Source organism: Oncorhynchus mykiss, chromosome 16 (assembly GCF_013265735.2).
Source record: "Oncorhynchus mykiss isolate Arlee chromosome 16, USDA_OmykA_1.1, whole genome shotgun sequence".
In the NCBI taxonomy this organism is placed as follows: Eukaryota; Metazoa; Chordata; class Actinopteri; order Salmoniformes; family Salmonidae; genus Oncorhynchus; species Oncorhynchus mykiss.
This window is the reverse complement of record NC_048580.1, coordinates 61,840,285-61,853,598: the sequence shown is the minus strand read 5'-3', so window position 1 is coordinate 61,853,598 and position 13,314 is coordinate 61,840,285. Positions and strand designations below refer to the sequence as shown.

The window sequence follows — 13,314 nt, the reverse complement described above, 5'->3', positions numbered from 1 at the left end:
GTAAGTAGTTGAGAAGTTGATCATTAGCTGAAGTTGTCCGTGATGAGATTCAAACTCGCAACCTTTGGGTTGCTAGACGTTCGCATTATATGCCTACCCACCCGACCAACCACCCTACACACAGGCTGCTGTGAGAGGTAATTAGCCACTTCAGACATAGAAAGAAGGTAGGATGGAACTCACTACTCTCTCTTAAAACTCATTTAGCCTGTACACACACACTCCTTTCATAGCGTGTTGTTTTGTACTAATGGTGTCTGAGGTGTGAGTTTACAGTAGGACTAGTTACAGTAGTCAAATGACCCTTATAAAATCGTCAACATAACAAACAGTTGGTCAAACCGCTGCCTGCAAACAGTGCACAACAGTGGTGTCCTGTGGCCCCATCACACACACACACACACACACACACACACACACACACACACACACACACACGCGCGCACACACACACACACACACACACACACAGTCTCCGGTTGCTCAGTGTGTGTTTTGGGGGCATTTTGCCCGATGCTGGTTTAATTGGCATGGCAGAGTGCCACTCATTGGGGTAGAGTGTGTCTGTCTGTCTGAGTCCCAGTGTGTGTGTTTCTCAGAAAAGATCACAGCCATCTGCCAACAATGCAGCATGTCATCATATTGACAGGCTGCTGAGGCCAGAAATAGTCTTACTGGCTTGGTTACCTAGTTACCAGCTTGTTTAGGTGCATGGTGTCTTCAAGTGGGCTCCCGTGTGGAACAGCAGTCTAAGGCACTGCATCTCAGTGCAAGAGGCGTCACTACAGTCCCTGGTTGGAATCCAGGCTGAATCACATCCGGACGTGATTGGGAGTCCCATAGGGCGGGCCATAATTGGCCCAGCGTTGTCAGGGGTAGGCCATCAGCGTAAATAAGAATTTATTCTTTACTGAATAGCCTAGTTAAATAAAGGTTAAATTAAAAAAGTGTCTGTTTTCTGAGGAAATGTCTCTGGACGGGAAGTTAATTTGTGTACAAAACAACACATTCTGTAGAGGAATAGAGATGAGATCAGAGACACATACTGCACATGCTGATTGATGATCAATGGTTTTGATTGTACCCTGTTGCACCATCCTCCAACCAGCTACTCCCTGTACACTCAGTCGCACACACAGACCCTCACAACCCTCACAACCCCCACACGTACACTCACAACCCCCACACGTACACTCACATCCCCCACACGTACACTCACATCCCCCACACGTACACTCACATCCCCCACATGCACACTCAGTCCCCCACACATACGCTCAGTCGCCCACACATACGCTCAGTCGCCCACACATACGCTCAGTCCCCCACACATACGCTCAGTCCCCCACACATACGCTCAGTCCCCCACACATACGCTCAGTCCCCCACACATACGCTCAGTCCCCCACACATACTCTCAGTCGCCCACACATACACTCAGTCCCCCACACATACACTCAGTCCCCCACACATACACTCAGCTCCCCGGGTGTTCAATGTGGTAGCCCCCCACACCTCTTAGATTCAGAGGGGTTGGGTTAAAAGGCAAAGTCAAGTTTCAGTTTGACCTTGTGAGCAATTAAGGACAGAAATTTCACCTAATTTTAACATTCTGTCATGAAAAACACATTTTCCCATCTCAAGAGGTTAAATAAAAAATATACTATAGTAAGTGCCTGTTAAGTCCCAAATAAAGTAACAAAGTTGACTGTAATCTTAAATCAGCCATGAATCCCCTTGCGACAGAATGAATGGAAGCTTGTTGTGTGCAACAGGGAATTGAATCCAAGCTTCACATAAAAAGAATCATTCTAAAACATTTGTAGCCTGTCTATCTGTGGGTAACAGGGAATTGAATCCAAGCTTCACATAAAAAGAATCATTCTAAAACATTTGTAGCCTGTCTATCTGTGGGTAACAGGGAAGACGTGTTATGTTCGACCCGCTCAGTTTTCCACCACAAAACACCAGCAAATGGCCAAAAAGAGTAGAACCAGCTCACCTGCTTTTACACTGATTTAACAATTAGATGTTCAATGTTTCTTTTGAAAACCATATTAGTTTTTCCCAAACCTTAACATGCTTGCTGAAACTACATCTCACGTACTCAAAACTCTAGTTCGCCAATTTCTCCAAACCCCACAGGCATAACGAAACACAGCAATCAAAGTCATGTACTCCCTGCTCAAAATGAAACTCTGCATACTAATGAGACATACGCACATCAAATTAATCTAACTTAGTGAAAATAGGCCTATTTGTTCTACTGTACTGTACGTTAGATCAATTGTATGGAATATATAAAGAAAAAAAATTCAGTAAATCATGAGTCAAGAAATAAATATTCCATTGAGAATGTTCATGTCTGTTGTTTTGGTCCGGCTACAGATTTTCATCAACATCACAGGTGTTATTCTCCTTGGCCAGACAGCAGGGGAAATATATTCCGGCATGACGCATCTACCCCTGACAGGGGCTGGAATGTCACCAGAGGCCTCCTCCATTGCCTGAAGAAGGGCCATGGGGGTTTGCGATTATACACCTTCCACATACTGAAAACGGTTCCTCTATGGGGTTGAGAAATGGGGAATATGGTTGGAGATAGAGAATTATAAACCTGGGATGGTCATGGAACTAGTTGTGGACCTGAGCAGCCCGATGGATGCTCATGTTGTCCCAAATTTGAACATACATTTGCTGCTCAGGATCACCTGGCCTTCTCTGTTCTGGCTGAAAAAGATTTTCATGTAAGGTGTTCAGGAAATGAAGGAGATGGGCAGTGTTGTATGGTCCAAGAGTAGCAAGGCGTTGGAGGACCCCATTGTGGCTCATAGCTGCGCATATGGTTACATTTCCCCCGCGCTGGCCAGGTACCTCAATGATGGCGCATTGACCAATGACGTTCCTTCCTCTCCTCGTCTTCGCTAAATTGAATCCAGCCTCATCTATGGATATGAGTTCCTGGGGGATGGGACTTGCGTTCAACTCCATGAATCTCTGAAATTACAGTAAATACTATAATTTCTGTATAGTAAAGTTCACTGGCAACATCAATGAGTCTCTAATGTTTCAAGAGTATAATACTAGCACATTACTTACTTTCACATATTTGTACCGTTTATCCTTCACTCTTTGGGAATCCCTTTTAAATGGGACTCTGTAGATGTGCTTCATCCGGAGATGGTGTTTCTGAAGGATGCGGACTGTGGTTGATAAACTCACTCTGATGTTATGGAAGATGGCAGGTTTTCAATAATCTGTTGTTGGATTTCCTGCAATCTTATGGAATTATTTTAAACTACCATTTGCACAATGGCAGCCTCCTGTTTGTCTGTACATAGATGCTTTCTACCACCACGTGGTGGTCGTCTTTCAGTTCTACAAACTCAAAATAGCATACAGTACAGTAAACACTACAGTAATACAGTATACAAGACAAACATGTTTGTCACGTTCTGACCTTAGTTCCTTTGTTTTGTCTTTTGTTTTAGTATGGTCAGGGCGTGAATTGGGTGGGTGGTCTATGTTCGTTTTTCTATGATTTTCTATTTCTGTGTTCGGCCTGATATGGTTCTCAATCAGAGGCAACTGTCAATCGTTGTCCCTGATTGAGAACCAAATTAGGCAGCCTTTTTTCCATAGTGTTTTGTGGGTGGTTATTTTCAGTCTTTGTGTGTCTGCACCAGATAGAACTGTTTCGCTTTTCACTTTGTTGTTTTGTATTTTGAGGTGTTCTTTTTTCATTACATAAGATGAACACTAACCACGCTGCGCTTTGGTCCTCTCCTTCTTCCACCCAAGACAACCGTTACAATGTTACAACGTAGTATACCGTAGCTCCCAATTTCATAAATACAGTAATAAATGAAACATTTACTTTGTTTCCCCTGTCGGTATGTATTGGAATCTACAGTCTTTACTGAGCTTAATGTTGTACTACTGTCAAGTAGTAAATACACTGCATTCGGGAAATGTATTCACACCCCTGGACTTTTTCCACATTTTGTTATGTTACAGCCTTATTCTAAAATGGATTGTTTCTACATACAATACCCCCTAATGACAAAGTCGAAACACATTTTAGAAATGTTTTTTTAGAACATTTTTTCAAATGTATTACAAATTTAAAACTGAAATGTCCCATTTCCATAAGTATTTAGACCCTTGTTGAAGCACCTTTGGCAGCGGTTACAGCCTCGAGTCTTCTTGGGTATGACGCGGCAAGCTTGGCACACCAGTATTTGGGGAGTTTCTCCCATTGCACTGTAAGTCCAACGTCTGCAGTACATATTTATTCTCATTGTGGAACGTCTGGATGATGGACGCTACGGCAAAGCGGCTCAGATTGGGCAGCACTCTCTGCCTCAAGGTTAAACCATGGTTGACCACGTAGTCCACCACAGTCGCCCGAATTTCAGGACTTGGTCTTCCTCCAGCTCTACCTCTACCTCTCTCTGCGAAGTTTGCTTCCACTGTTCTCCGAACACAGGAGTAATCACCTGTGGCCTAAGGTCTGATTGCAAAATGAACATTTACACAATCACTGTTTGCACATGTGAAAGTGATAAATTGGTAATTGAGCTTAGCTTGTTGAACAGTGTTGCTTTTCATTTGCACACTATATTTTTGTTGTGAAGTTTGTGCCTAAGGTAGAGAATTGTGTATTGTCTTTTGTCTGATTGGGTGTCTGGTTCTGCTAAATGAGTTACAGGTTTCTGTCATTGTGCCTCATGGGCCCGTTGTTTTAGTGAGTAAACAATTGGGAAAAACTGTAAAACATAACAGGGTTGACCTTAATAAAATTGGAGACAGACGGAAATGTATCACTAAATAATATTCTTTAAAAAATGACTTTGTTAAAGCAACCAAATAACTAAGGCTTTACAAAGATGGTGAAAATTAAAGACATTTTTAGATTAAGTGGGTTAACTCTCTCTGTGTTCTAACTCTGTCTGGGATCTAACTCTCTGTGTGTTCTAACTCTCTCTGTGTTCAAACTCTCTGTGTGGGTTATAACTCTCTGTGGGTTATAACTCTCTGTGTTCTAACCCTCTGTGTGTTCTAACACTCTCTGTGTGTTATATCTCTATGTGTATTCAAACTCTCTGTGTGTGTGTTCTAATTATATGGGTTCTACTAACTCTGTGTTTTCTAACCCTCTGTGTGTTCTAACTCTCTGTTCTAATCATCTGTGTGTTCTAACTCTCTCTGTGCGTTCAAACTATCTGTGTGCGTTCAAACTATCTGTGTGGGTTATAACTATCTGTGTGGGTCATAACTCTCTGTGTGTTCTAACCCTCTGTGTGTTCTAACTCTGTGTGTTCTAACACTCTCTGTATGTTCTAACACTCTCTGTGTGTTATATCTCTCTGTGTATTCAAACTCTCTGTGTGTGTGTTCTAATTATATGGGTTCTACTAACTCTGTGTTTTCTAACTCTCTGTGTGTTCTAGCTTTCTGTTCTAATCATCTGTGTGTTCTAACTCTTGTGTGTTTTCTAATCATCTGTTCTATCTGTGTGTTCTAATTCTCTGTGTGTGTTCTGACTCTGTGTATGTTCTGACTCTGTGTGTTCTAACTCTGTGCGCGTTCTAACTTTTGTGCTTTTTAACTATCTTTGTGTTCTAACGATGTGCGCGTTCTAACTCTGTGCGTTCTAACGCTGTGCGCGTTCGAACTCTGTGCGCATTCTAACGCTGTGCACGTTCTAACGCTGTGCGCGTTCTAACTGTGCGCGTTCTAACTCTGTGCGCGTTCTAACTCTGTGCGCGTTCTAGCGCTGTGCGCGTTCTAACGCTGTGCGCGTTCGAACTCTGTGCGCGTTCGAACTCTGTGCGCATTCTAACTCTGTGCGCATTCTAACGCTGTGCGCGTTCTAACGCTGTGCGCGTTCTAACTGTGCGCGTTCTAACTCTGTGCGCGTTCTAACTCTGTGCGCGTTCTAGCGCTGTGCGCGTTCTAGCGCTGTGCGCATTCTAGCGCTGTGCGCGTTCTAGCGCTGTGCGCGTTCTAGCGCAGTGCGCATTCTAACGCTGTGCGCGTTCTAGCGCTGTGCGCGTTCGAACTCTGTGCGCGTTCTAGCGCTGTGCGCGTTCTACCGCTGTGCGCGTTCGAACTCTGTGCGCATTCTAACGCTGTGCGCGTTCTAACGCTGTGCGCGTTCTAACTGTGCACGTTCTAACTCTGTGCGCGTTCTAACTCTGTGCGCGTTCTAACTCTGTGCGCGTTCTAACGCTGTGCGCGTTCTAACGCTGTGCGCGTTCTAACTCTGTGCATTCTAACGCTGTGCGCGTTCAAACGCTGTGCGCGTTCTAACTCTGTGCGTTCTAACGCTGTGCGTGTTCTAACTCTGTGCGCATTCTAATGCTGTGCACGTTCTAACGCTGTGCGCGTTCTAACTGTGCACGTTCTAACTCTGTGCGCGTTCTAACTCTGTGCGCGTTCTAACTCTGTGCGCGTTCTAACTCTGTGCGCGTTCTAACGCTGTGCGTGTTCTAACTCTGTGCGTTCTAACGCTGTGCGCGTTCAAACGCTGTGCGCATTCTAACTCTGTGCGTTCTAACGCTGTGCGCGTTCTAACTCTGTGCGTTCTAACGCTGTGCGCATTCTAACGCTGTGCGCGTTCTAACTCTGTGCGCGTTCTAACGCTGTGCGCGTTCTAACTCTGCGTTCTAACGCTGTGCGCGTTCTAACTCTGCGTTCTAACGCTGTGCGCGTTCTAACGCTGTGCGCGTTCTAACTCTGTGCGCGTTCAAACGCTGTGCGCGTTCTAACTCTGTGCGTTCTAACGCTGTGTGTGTGTTCTAAGTCTGTGTGCGTTCTAACTATCTGTGTGTTCTAACACTTTGTGTGTGTGTGTTTGTGTGTTCGCAGCTCCTGGGCTTCGTGTACGCCTGTTACGTCGTCAGCGCCATCACTGAAGAGGAAGACAGCTGTGAGTACTACAACTTAACTTGACACCCACACTCTCTCAGTTCAGTTTGAATTGCAGGGCTTTATTGGCATGGGAAACATATTAACATTGCCAAAGCAAGTGAAGTAGATAATAAACAAAAGTGAAATATACAATAAAAATTAACAGTAAACATTACACTCACAGAAGTTCCAAAATAATAAAGACATTACAAATGTCATATTATGTCTATATATACAGTGTTGTAGCGATGTACAAATGGTTAAAGTACACAAGGGAAAATAAATAAACATAAATAGGGGTTGTATTTACAGTTGTGTTTGTTCTTCACTGGTTGCCCTTTTCTTGTGGCAACAGGTCACAAATCTTGCTGCTGTGATGGCACACGGTGGTATTTCACCCAGTAGATATAGGAGTTTATCAAAATTGGGTTTGTTTTCAAATTCTTTGTGGATCTGTGTAATCTGAGGGAAATATGTGTCTCTAATGTGGTCATACATTTGGCAGGAGGTTAGGAATTGCAGCTCAGTTCCCACCTCATTTTTTGGGCAGTGTGCACAGTGTGTCTTCTCTTGAGAGCTATGTCTGCCTACGGCGGCCTTTCTCAATAGCAAGGCTATGCTCACTGAGTCTGTACATAGTCAAACCTTTCCTTAAGTTTGGGTCAGTCACAGTGGTCAGGTATTCTGCCACTGTGTACTCTCTGTTTAGTGCCAAATAGCATTCTAGTTTGCTCTGTTTATTTTTGTTAATTCTTTCCAATGTGTCAAGTAATTCTCTTTTTGTTTTCTCATGATTTGGTTGGGTCTAATTGTGTTGCTGTCCTGGGGCTCTGTGGGGTCTGTTTGTGTTTGTGAACAGAGCCCCAGGACCAGCTTGCTTAGGGGACTCTTCTCCAGGTTCATCTCTCTGTAGGTGATGGCTTTGTTATGCAAGGTTTGGGAATCGCTTCCTTTTAGGTGGTTGTAGAATTTAACGTCTCTTTTCTGGTTAGCGGTTAGCGGCCTAATTCTGCTCTGCATGCATTATTTGGTGTTTTACATTGTACACAGGTGATATTTTTGCAGAATTCTGCAAGCAGTCTCTCAATTTGGTGTTTGTCCCATTTTGTGAATTATTGGTTGGTTAGCTGACCCCAGACCTCACAACCATAAAGGGCAATGGGTTCTATACCTGATTCAGGTATTTTTAGCCAGATCCTAATTGGTATGTTGCATTTTATGTTCCTTTTGATGGCATAGAAGGCCCTTCTTGCCTTGTCTCTCAGCTCATTCACAGCTTTGTGGAAGTTACCTGTGGCACTGATGTTTAGGCTGAGGTCTGTAGGCTGAGATCTGTGTCCTCTAGGGCAATGGTGCATAGATGGAATTTGTATTTCTGGTTCTGGTGACTGGACCTTCTTTGGAACACCATTATTTTGGTCTTATTGAGATTTACTGTCAGGGCCCAGGTCTGTCAGAATCTGTGCTGCTGTAGGCCCTCCTTGGTTGGTGACAGAAGCACCAGGTCATCAGCAAACAGTAGACATTTGAATTCAGATTCTAGTAGGGTGAGTCCGGGTGCTGCAGACTGTTCTAGTGCCCTCGCCAATTTGTTGCTATTTATGTTGAAGTGGGTGGGGCTTAAACTGCATCCCTGTCTCACCCCACGGTCCTGTGGGAAGAAATGTGGGTGTTTTTTTCACACTTGTTGTTTTTGTACATGGATTTTATAATGTCGTATGTTTTTCCCCCAACACCACTTACCATCAATTTGTGTAGCCAACCCTCATGCCAAATTGAGTCAAAAGCTTTTTTGAAATCAACAAAGCATGAGAAGACTTTGCCTTTGGTTTGGTTTGTTTGTTTGTCAACTGGGTGTGCAGAGTGAATCCATAGTTTGTCATTTGTTAATTTTTTGTAGTTTGTAATTTGTTAAAAAGACAATTTGACATTTGCTCAATACATTGTTAACTAGTCTGCTGTTAATGATAATGCAGAGGATTTTCCCAAGGTCAAATTTGTCTCCACTTTTGTGGATTGGGGTGATCAGACTGTCACGTTCGTCATAAGGATGAGACCAAGGTGCAGCGTGGTAGGCGTACATTGTTACTTTTAATGAATGAACACCGAACAAAAACAACAAAACAAACAAACGAAACGTAAAGCTATACAACTAGTTCTGACAGGCAACTAAACATAGACAAGATCCCACGAAACACAAAGAGGAAATGACTGCCTAAATATGATCCCCAATCAGGGACAACGATAAACAGCTGTCTCTGATTGGGAACCAACATAGACATACAAAAACCCCTAGACATACAAAAACTAGAGTACCCACCCTAGTCACACCCTGACCTAACCAAAATATATAGAAAAACAGAGATATCTAAGGTCAGGGCGTGACACAGTCCTTGGTTCCAAATATTGGGGAATATGCCAAAGATAAGGATGATGCACTCACACACACACACTCTCTCTCACTCACACACACACACACACACACACACTAAATTAACCACAACCTAACAACATGGCAAGACAGGAGATTTTTTAAAATGTTTTATTTGAATTGAACCTTTATTTACCTAGGCAAGTCAGTTAAGAACAAATTCTTATTTACAATGAAGGCCTACCCCAGCCAAACCTGGACGACGCTGGGCCTATTGTGTGCCGCCCTATGGGACTCCCAATCACAGCCGGATGTGGAGATGAGGAATAGGAGATGAGAGGGGGGCCTGTAGCTAATTAAAACATCCCTCAATCCCTCCTCCACCTTGTCCGCTCCTCCCTTCCTCCCCTACCAGCTGTTCTCCGTCACTCTGTCTCCCCATCCAACCATTTCATTCTCTCCCTCACACCCTTGACCCAATTTTCTTTCCCTGTATAGTGAGTGTCCTCACATTTTCATCACCTCTTCTCCCCAGCTGTCAGTTCTGGTGGTAGTCGGAGGTTGGTAGTGTGAAAAACCGTGTGTTTTTGTCTTCTGCAGACCAGTTCTGCTACCACCCACCATATTTTATAGAAGTGCCTACATACATACATACATACATATATATATATATATATATATATATATATATATATATATATATATATATATATATATATATATATACTGAACAAAAATCTAAACATTATATATATTTTTTCTGAACAAAAATAAAAACTATATATATATACACACACACACACACAGTTGAAGTCGGAAGTTTACATATACCTTAGCCAAATTCATTTAAACTCAGTTTTTCACAATTCCTGACATTTAATCCTAGTAAAAATTCCCTGTTTTAGGTCAGTTAGAATCACCACTTTATTTTAAGAATGTGAAATGTCATAATAATAGTAGAGTGATTAATTTCAGGTTTTATTTCTTTGATCACATTCCCAGTGGGTCAGAAGTTTACATACACTCAATTAGTATTTGGTAGCATTGCCTTTAAATTGTTTAACTTGGGTCAAACGTTTTGGGTAGTCTTCCACAAGCTTCCCACAATAAGTTGGGTGAATGTTGGCCCTTTCCTCCTGACAGAGCTGGTGTAACTGAGTCAGGTATGTAAGCCTCCCGCTTTTTCCTCCAAACATAACGATGGTCATTATTGCCAAATAGTCATATTTTTGTTTCATCAGACCAGAGGACATTTCTCCAAAAAGTACGATCTTTGTCCCCATGTGCAGTTGCAAACCGTAGTCTGGCTTTTTTATGGCAGTTTGGAGCAGTGGCTTCTTCCTTGCTGAGCGGCCTTTAAGGTTATGTCGATATAGGACTCGTTTTACTGTGGATATAGATACTTTTGTACCTGTTTCCTCCAGCATCTTCACAAGGTCCTTTGCTGTTGTTCTGGGATTGATTTGCACTTTTCGCACCAAAGTACGTTCATCTCTAGGAGACAGATCGCATCTCCTTCCTGAGCAGTATGACGGCTGCGTGGTCCCATGGTGTTTATACTTGCGTACTATTGTTTGTACAGATGAACGTGGTACCTTTAGGCATTTGGAAATTGCTCCCATGGATGAACCAGACATGTGGAGGTCTACAATTTGTTTTCTGAGGTCTCGGCTGACTTCTTTTGATTTCCCCATGATGTCAAGCAAGGAGATACTGAGTTTGAAGGTAGGCCTTGAAATACATCCACAGGTACACCTCCAATTGACTCAAATGTTGGCAGTTAGCCTATCAGAAGCTTCTAAAGCCATGACATAATTTTCTGGAATTTTCCAAGCTGTATAAAGGCACAGTCAACTTAGCGTATGTAAACTTCTGCCCCATTGGAATTGTGATTCAGTGAATTATAAGTTAAATAATCTGTCAGTAAACAATTGTTGGAAAAATGACTTGTGTCATGCACAAAGTAGATGTCCTAAACGACTTGCCAAAACTATAGTTTGTTAACAAGAAATGTGTGGAGTGGTTGAAAAACAAGTTTTAACCTCTCCGGGATCGTTCGAGACGCTTGCATCCCACCTCGCCAACAGCTAGTGAAATTGCAGGGCGCCAAATTCAAAACAACAGAAATCTCATAATTAAAATTCCTCAACCATACAAGTATTTTACACCATTTTAAAGATACACTTCTCGTTAATCCAACCACAGTGTCCGATTTCAAAAAGGCTTTTCGGCGAAAGCAGAACATATCATTATGTTAGGTCAGCAACTAGTCACAGAAAGCATTCAGCCATTTTCCAACCAAAGAGAGGTGTCACAAAAAGTAGAAATATAGATCAAATTAATGCCTAACCTTTTGGCGATCTTCATCAGATGACACTCCCAGGACTCAATGTTACACAATACATGTATGTTTTGTTCGATCAAGTTCATATTTATATCCAAAAACCTCAGTTTACATTGGCGCCATGTTCATAAATGCCTCCAAAACATCTTGAGAAATTGCAGAGAGCCCCATCAAATAACAGTAATACTCATCATAAACTTTGATGAAAGATACATTTTTTGCATAGAATTAAAGATAAACTTGTTCTTAATGCAACCGCTGTGTCAGATTTCAAAAAAGCTGTACGGCAAAAGCACAATATTCAATAATCTGAGAACAGGTTCAGCCACAAATGCAAGCCATACAGTTACCCACCAAATTGTGTAGTCAACAAAAGTCATAAATAGCATTATAAATCTTCACTTACCTTTGCTGATCTTCGTCGGAATGCACTCCCAGGACTCCCACTGATCGATTACGTCCATATTTATGTCCAAATATCTCAGTTTTGTTCGCACATTTAGTTCACTATTCCAAAGGCACAATGCGCGAGCGCAAAATCCAGATGAAAAGTCAAATGAGTTCCATTACAGTTTGTAGAAACATGTCAAACGATGTTTACAATCAATCCTTAGGGTCTTTTTATAATAAATCTTCAATAATATTCCAACCGGACAATAGCGTATTCATTACAGAGGAAAAAGAAGGAACGGCTCAGTAAACAACTGATTGGCATCAGCCTAGTCCACTTGTTGAAACAGCTCTTATTTGACACCCTTCCACAATAGAAGCCTCAAACAACTTTCTAAAGACTGTTGACATCTACTGGAAGCCTTGGGAAGTGTAATCTGGCCCCATAGACACAGCATATTGGATAGGCAATCACTTAAATGAAACTACAAACCTCAGATTTCCCACTTCCTGGTTGGATTTGTCTCAGGTTTCGCTTGCCATATGAGTTCTATTATACTCACAGACATAATTCAAACAGTTTTAGAAACTTCAGAGTGTTTTCTATCCAATACTACTACTAATATGCATATATGCATCTGGGACAGAGTAGCAGACAGTTTATTCTGGGCACCTTATTCATCCAAGCTACTCAATACTGCCCCCCTGCCACCAAGAAGTTAATGACTCCAACCTAAGTGTATGTAAACTTCCAACATCAACTGTATGTACTGAACAAAAACATAAACATGATATATATATATATATATATATACAGTGCCTTGCGAAAGTATTCGGCCCCCTTGAACTTTGCGACCTTTTGCCACATTTCAGGCTTCAAACATAAAGATATAAAACTGTATTTTTTTGTGAAGAATCAACAACAAGTGGGACACAATCATGAAGTGGAACAACATTTATTGGATATTTCAAACTTTTTAAACAAATCAAAAACTGAAAAATTGGGCGTGCAAAATTATTCAGCCCCCTTAAGTTAATACTTTGTAGCGCCACCTTTTGCTGCGATTACAGCTGTAAGTCGCTTGGGGTATGTCTCCATCAGTTTTGCACATCGAGAGACTGAAATTTTTTCCCATTCCTCCTTGCAAAACAGCTCGAGCTCAGTGAGGTTGGATGGAGAGCATTTGTGAACAGCAGTTTTCAGTTCTTTCCACAGATTCTCGATTGGATTCAGGTCTGGACTTTGACTTGGCCATTCTAACACCTGGATATGTTTATTTTTGAACCATTCCAT

At 42.2% G+C, this 13,314-nt stretch overlaps 1 protein-coding gene across 4 annotated transcripts in view; it reads left to right on the top strand.

The window, feature by feature from the left end:
* The window catches only part of LOC110492510 (sodium/potassium-transporting ATPase subunit beta-1-interacting protein 4), a 129,278-nt gene that overhangs the window by 90,223 nt on the left and 25,741 nt on the right, over positions 1-13,314 (top strand). For all 4 annotated transcript variants that reach the window (XM_036947509.1, XM_021566897.2, XM_036947507.1 and 1 more), the window contains exon 5: positions 6,874-6,934. In XM_036947509.1, coding sequence (XP_036803404.1) covers positions 6,874-6,934 — 61 coding nt within the window. The remainder of the gene's footprint in view (positions 1-6,873; positions 6,935-13,314) is intronic.